The 7,747-nt window shown below is 42.1% G+C and overlaps 1 protein-coding gene across 1 annotated transcript; it reads left to right on the plus strand.

Annotated features, from left to right (window-relative positions):
- The first annotated feature begins 5,009 nt into the window (after window positions 1-5,009).
- LOC134949876 (paraneoplastic antigen Ma1 homolog) lies at window positions 5,010-6,329 on the plus strand. The gene has a single exon (XM_063938576.1). The coding sequence runs from the start codon at window positions 5,010-5,012 to the stop codon at window positions 6,327-6,329; it is 1,320 nt and encodes a 439-aa protein (XP_063794646.1).
- The last annotated feature ends 1,418 nt before the right edge of the window (window positions 6,330-7,747 follow it).

The raw sequence follows: 7,747 nt of genomic DNA on the forward strand, positions 1-7,747 counted from the left end.
GCTGATATTCACATTATAGCACACTGAATGAGCCGACATTCACATTATAGCACACCGAATGAGCCGAAATTCACATTATAGCACGCAGAATGAGCCTGAATGAGCCAAAATAATGCAGGCACTGGGGGCAAGGGGAATCCTACCCCCTTATTAAATTACACTGGGGCAGCGAGGAAAAAAAAACACACGAGGGAGGGAGACGTGGCACACACACACTTTAGCTAGGAGGAGGGGGGTAGACATGGAACACACACACTTTAGCTAGCAGGGGAGACATATCATACACTTTAGTTAGGAGAGGAGGGGGGAGAAATGGCACACAGACACTTTAGCTAGGAAGGGAGGGGGGAGACATGGAACACAGACGCTTTGGTTAGGAGGGGAGACATGGTACACACACTTTAGCTAGGAGTACAAGGGGGTGGAATATATGGCACACACACACACACACACACACACACACACACACACACACACACACACTTTAACATGGCATACATTGACACCTAATCGTATTTTGGAGTCCGACTCCGCAGCAGCATGAGGAGTCGGGATGAAGGCCGGGTCCGACTCCAGGCGCGGTGTTGGGAACGGGGTGGAGAGCGGTGGAGAGCGTTGCAGAGCGGCGGGGGAAGGGGAGAGAGAGCGTCCTGACGCGCGTACAGGGAGGAGGGGGCGTTGTCAGAACAGAGGCCGGCGGGGACAGGCTACAGTGATTGTGTACACTGCTGCCTCTGCCGTCCCTTCTCTGAGGAGGGGTTCTGACTTCATGTAATGAACAAGTTTGTCTAGGCCTTTTTGTGGTCCTAGCAGGTATGTAAGTAAAATTAAATCTTATATATAAACTTAATTCTGATACATTAACCCAGGGCTGGCCAAACCAGTCCTCGAGATCTACCAACAGTACACATTTTCCAGATCACCTAGCTGGTGCACAGGTGTAGTCATTACTAATTAAGATGTGCTGCATTCATTCCTAACTGACAATTCTACAGGTCTCCAGGAGGCCTGGAAAACATGAACTGTTGGTAGATCTCGAGGACCGGTTTGGCCAGCCCTGCATTAACCTATATGAAAACTCTGGAGTATGTATCCACATTCTTCAGTGATACCTAAAATAAATGTGGGTCCTCTAACCCTTTGACTAGAAGCTTTTTCTTTACACTTATCTGTATAAACCACTGTATAACTTACACATCCTGCAGATGTATTTAAAACACAATACTCCGCTATCTGATATCTACTGAGTCCAAGGGATGGAAGTGGAAAGTGTCTATAAGCAGGACAACGGTGTAAATGCAAAATATAGGCAACTGTGGATAAACTTATAACTGGAATGTTGTTGCAATTCAAACCAATAAAATAAGTACAAAAAGGAAATACAGCTATGAAACTACACTGTACATACTACTACTACTACTACTACTACTACTACTACTACTACTACTACTACCGTAGAGTAAACCTTATTTTAGAAGTACCTGCTCTACAGAAATTCCATTTAACACAATAAATGTAGACATCGAAAATACCATATTTTAAGACAAATTCCTGTACCACTTTTATTATTTTTTTTATAAAAATAATGTAATAGATGACTAGATATGCCTCTTGGCAATTAAAAGCGGGTGTGGTGGGTGTAGAAGCACATCAATCAGTATTAATATTAAGACAGATAAATGATACACATCACAAACCTGCTGGCTATTACAACCGCACCCTAGACACTGTAGTTATCTCATTCAGCCATTAGCTGCAGCAGTTGCAATAGAAATAAAAAAAAAGTATGTAACAGGTATTTTGACCGTACGCCAGTTGTTGATGGTATTTTGACCATCAGGATTTTGATAGTAGGTATTTCATACTAAACCCGCTGACACATGTAACATCATTGCCTGTACTGCGGTGGAAAATTCTGGGGGAAAAAACAGATAGTTAGGTACATGCAGAGTATCAAATATCTCTGATGCTTGGGAGAAAAGAACAAGTTAGATGTGGGTCGGTAGTGGTACGTTGTTTTTAGACAATTTACCATTGGAAACAAAAATTGTTTTCCATAAGGTTTCTTTTTCCATGTGCTTAGGTAAAGCAACACCTACTTTTTTTTTTTTTAACCTTCGTTAGTTAACTCATGAGCAATTCATATGGTTTTAATACATTTACAGTAATACAGTCTGCAGACTTCAAACAGCATCTGTGTCTATTAAGAAAATGTGTCCTTTCCCCCCATAACGATATTAAATAATTAAATGTATTTTCATTCTCAATTTGGTCTAAATTTTGGTATAAGATACACGCAGGACCCTCACATTAGAATTTTCTCTGATTCTGGGGAGGAGGTCTCCACAGAGATGTTCTTGCCCAATACTGAGGAGTACCCCGCTGGGTTTAACTTTTCATGGGAGTTTTAGTAGGATGGGCTGAAGGAACGCCTTCCTTTTTGAAACTTCTCAAATCCAATTTTGGATCCCACTTGGGTTCTGTTTCAAAAACTGGTATACAACGGATCTTGAAAGAGTGTACGTCCCTTTGGAGGTATTCCACAGTACATAGATATATGACCAAGCATAATGCATTTGTAACCTGGTTAATATCTATAAATAGTTTAGTGATAAAATTACAATAGTTATTCATAATATTATAAAACGTTGGGAGAAAATATATATATGTATTTGGGTGTGCATATGTTTATATATATATATATATATATATATATAAACTGTGTAATGGAAATTCTATAATAAATATATGTGGGTCATGTAATATATGTATTAACCTAATTATATATATATCTGTATAACTGAATTGTGAGGGGATAAGTATCTGTCCTTTATTTGTTAAATTGCACATATGTAGTCCGATTAATATGGGGTATGTTTAGCCTTGTAGATTGTCATGAGGTGGTGATTGAGGGATAGTATTTAGGGGATTAGCGATAGCCTGCAGGGTAGCCTAGGATCAGTGGTTGAGGTCTTTAGACGGTCCGCGCGCCTCTGGAGTGATAGCCTGCAGGGCGGGAAAAGCAGGTCCTCGAGCAGGGGGAAACATAGCTGATCGCGAGCCTAGGGAAGGGGAGTTGATTGGCGGCGGTTATAGTACAGCGCGCGGCTCCGGCGGGAAGGGAGCCGCACGAGCTGGATATCTGGGGAGGATAAATAGAGCTCCCCGCCGGCGGTTAGTCAGACTGCAGTTCCCCTGGCTAGTGTGTGTGTTCAGTTCTCCTGCGGGCCGCTAACAGAGCTGTATGCTGTGAACATGCAGCGGCGCCGCAGGGACTGAGTAGCGCTACCCACGCCAGGCAATACCTTTGGAAGAGAGAGTGAGGGCAGTGCTGGAGAGATGCCGCCAGCGACCGCATGTTGCTCCAATAGACTGTGGTTCCGCCGGGTCTAGCTGTGCCCGTGGTATAGGAGCAGGGGAGGAAGGAGGCTGAGTCGCTGGGACCGTCCAGGCTGGGCGGAGCTAAAGGTGTCTTCAGCCTATTACTAGGCGCAACCAACCTCCATTGATCATCTCTGGGGAGGAGTCGGGGGAGCGTCATCTAGCCAGAGCAGCTGCCTCTCTACGATAAGTGTAAGTGAACTAACCCTACACTGCCCCCTGCAGTATATACACACTGTGCATCATAAACTATAGCTGACACTCTGCGTTAATTAAGTGTCATAGTGGAGAGACTAATCCTCATTAACATAATCCGACCATAGTTTGCATTAGAGACAACGAAGAGTAATTGAGGGGAATAATTGACTGAACTATCAGTCCGGCAGCTAATATAGCTAACAACAATTCGTAGCCTGGCTAACAAAGTGAGTGACTTACATATAGCCTCAGGACTACATTTAATGGGTATTATAACATTGAAATACCTACAAGAAAGAGAGGACTGGCATATATATGGAAAGGATTTAATTGACAGTGATATATATATATATTATTACTAAAAAACTGCTAACTGAAAACAACTGTAACAATATATTTGTCGGACTAGTGTTAATCCATAACACTGAAGTAATTTGCTGGATTACTAAGAAAGTCTCCCCTTTGGAACTTACATATTTTATTCATTTCAGTCCAGTTAATAGGATAAATCTGGGGGTAGATACTGCTATAGTATCTTCTGCAAGGATTAATGACAGCATTACTTGTGACTATAAGCAGTGAGAAACAGAAGGCATTGTTACATATAATTCAGTGAGAGAACAGTATCTGTTGCCCAAAGAGAAACACTAGTATCAAAATACTGTGACTGAGAGAAACTAAAGCTACAGTGTTACATGGACGAATATATACATCCTTAAGCAGGAGACTACAGCCATATTCTAGGCACAGTCCTGCTAATTACACCTACGACATTGGAATACAATTTCGCTGGAGATCATCAGTAAAGGCTTAAATACTTCCTATTTCATATACATCCAAGAATAGACTACCACTGTCAGATTATACAATCCATAGATATATATGTTATTTTTTGGTGTTTGTAAGGGCCCCAACTGTGCACATCAGCTTAATAGAGTACCCGGGTAACTCATTTTGAATTTTAAAACAACTGGAGTTTTTTTGTAATTGCATGCAAAATAATAAGTGTAAAAAGAGTATAAAAAAAAAAGATATATAGATGTATAAATATATATATATATATATATATATATAGTGCATGTATTAGTGTTTCTTTGTTCCCAACAAATACAAAGAGTCATGCAGAAGTGGTATAGTATGATGTCATGATTAAATTACATTACTCACCGTTATTTGTGGTTTGACGTGGATCCTGGAACTCTGTAAAAGAAAAAAGATACCATATAAAAGGTAATAATAACTTGATTAGAACAGACTCACTTATACACTGCAGGTGAGAGGCTTACCCAGGCAAGCCTTAGAATTTAGCTTGGGTGGAGGCACAAACTTAGTAAGTACTCCTAAGTGGGAGGACAGGGGTTACATTTGGAGGCACCGCGTGAGATCATTTTGTAAGAATACTCAGGGGTAAGAGAAGCACAGTAGCCAGAATGCCACAATATACCAGCAGTGAAATGTTTGACTGGTGTATAAGGAAGGGAGTAACTCCTGAAAGGAGTTTTGTATTGATGGGGGATCTCACAGACACCACTGATGGTACAATTATGACAGAGATGTTGTTTCTCTTTGGAGTGAAGCAACCAAGGATTGTTGATAAACAGTTTAGGGAAAGTGGAGAGATGTGTGCTGTATTAATAACTACAAGTCATGATTTAGAGTCTGAATTACTTCCCAAAGTGGTGGCTGTGAGATCTAACCCAGAACGCCGGTGGACAATTATATGGCCTGAAAAGGATAGCAGTGAAAGGGCTGCTGAACCCTTAACTGTGGGTGACATGTCTTCTCCGGCTAGTGGAGATCCCTCCACGGCGGTGGGAGAGGGTAGTCAAACACAGGGTATGGAGGCAAAATTAGGTAACCAGTTAGAGGTTATAGCTGATAAAGTAGTACATCAATTGGAAAGGTGGCACTATGAGGGTAGTTACAGGCGATTGAGGCTTTTTTCAGGAATAATTCCTGTACCTACTGGTGAGGAACCTTATGAGGCCTGGAGGGAGGCAGCTATACAGCAGTCTGAGGAGTGGCATTGCCCGGATCATATAAAGAAACAAAGGATAGTAGAGAGTTTACGGGGACCCGCTATGGGAATTATTCAAGCTACTAGAAAAAGTAATCCTGGGGCTGCTGTGGCTGACTACTTTAAGGCCTTAGAATACACATATGGGACATTGGAGGACGTAGGTGATTTAGTGGCCAGATTCCATCATACTTATCAGGAGATAGGAGAAAAGTTATCACAGTATGTGTATAGACTTGATAAATTAATCCATAAGATCGTAGATAAAGGAGGGTTAGCTCCCACTGAAGTGGATAGTAGCCGCTTGAAACAATTAATTAGGGGAGCGTTAACAACTGACCCTGTAGCTCAGCGGTTGCGTTGTACAACTTTATTATTAGGAAGTCCCACACTTAATGATTTAATTAAGGAAATTACCCAGGAAGAAGCGTTAATTGCTAATAGGGAAAAGACTCATACCAAAGCTGTCAAAGTGGTGGTACCCTCCCCTGAGGCCCAAGGGTCACGGGAGGACAAGTTAGTTACTTTGGTAGTGGAACAAAATAAGAAAATCGACCAGCTTATTTTGGCACTAAATAAAAGGGTGGAACTGTCCAGCAGTACTTCCAGTAATTCTAATAGGGGATTTAACAGTGGTAGGGGAAATTTTAGGAGAGGTGGAAATTTTATAAGCAGAGGGTGTTTCCGCTGTGGACAGTTAGGACATAGAGCAATAGAATGTTCTCTAGATTAGGGAATGAATGAAGTAGGAACTAATGGTCAGTCAAATAATTCTCTTCATCAGGGAAACGATGGTGGGAGATTGGCGGGCCCCTCGCCATCTCCCAGAAATTAGATGTAGATTCAATGGGGAGTACCCAGTGGAGTAGTTCTATCCCAGATGGTATGATAGGACCCGCTCCACGTGTGGTTGTTAAATTAAATGGACATCCCTGTCCTGTTTTGTTGGACAGTGGGTCCCAGGTGTCCATTATATTTGAGCATTGGTATAGACATTATCTTTCTGATGTCCCTATCATGCCCCTGGAAGGACTGGTAATTTGGGGATTAAGTGACCAAAAATACCCATATTTAGGTTATGTGGTGGTCAACATAGAGTTTCCGGAAGGATTTATGGGTGTGTCGGAGCCATTACCTCTAATTGCTTTGGTATGCCCAGAATCACCAGGTGATAAAACTGTAATGCCTGTGATCATCGGGACTAATGCTCATTTATTTAGGGTCCTCAGTGATTGGTGTTTAACAATGTGTAGGGAAGGAACTGATATTACAATAGCTACTTGCCAGGAAAAAGACAGGGTCGGGGAGTTTGAGCACAGAGATTCCTCTCTTGCTCAGGGCCTGTCCATAGAAGACTTACATCCATGCTTCCAGGGGAGTGACATTGGGTTGGCAGAACAAAATATTTTAAGTGAGGAATTGCTGAAACGAAAGCATGTCTTCTCTCTTGGGGAATGGGATTTGGGAAAAGCAAGAGGTGTGGAGCACTGTATAAAGCTGACTGATGAGACTCCTTTCAGGGAGAGGTCACGCAGACTTGCTCCTGCAGATTTCGATGATGTCCGACAGCATCTTCAGACTCTCTTGGAAACCGAGGTTATTCAACACTCTGAAAGTCCATATGCCTCTCCTATTGTAGTGGCTCGTAAAAAAAATGGCCAAATTAGAATGTGTATTGATTATCGAACACTTAACCAACGCACTGTGCCTGATCAGTACACTGTGCCTAGGACAGAGGAGGCATTGGATTGTTTGCAAGGGAGTCAGTGGTTCACAGTATTGGATCTACGGAGTGGGTATTACCAAATACCTATGAGTCATCAGGATAGAGAGAAGACTGCTTTTATTTGCCCTTTAGGTTTCTTTGAATTTTTAAAGATGCCGCAGGGAATCAAGGGTGCCCCTGCAACCTTTCAGAGGACCATGGAGCAGACGGTGGGTGATATGAATTATCGTGAGGTATTAGTTTATCTTGATGATATTATTGTTTTTGGGTCCTCTTTGCAGGAACATAACCATCGTCTGCTCCGGGTACTTGATAGGTTATTGAAGAAAGGTTTTAAACTTTCTTTGGACAAATGCAAGTTCTGCCTGCCCTCTGTTACCTACTTGGGACATGTAGTAAGTCGACAGGGCATTTCTACTGATCCC

The sequence above is a fragment of the Pseudophryne corroboree genome, chromosome 8 (genome assembly GCF_028390025.1).
Source record: "Pseudophryne corroboree isolate aPseCor3 chromosome 8, aPseCor3.hap2, whole genome shotgun sequence".
In the NCBI taxonomy this organism is placed as follows: domain Eukaryota; kingdom Metazoa; phylum Chordata; class Amphibia; order Anura; family Myobatrachidae; genus Pseudophryne; species Pseudophryne corroboree.

Coding starts and splice junctions, on each gene's coding strand:
- LOC134949876 (XM_063938576.1), top strand. CDS start 5,010: ATGCCACAATATACCAGCAGTGAAATGTTTGACTGGTGTATAAGGAAG.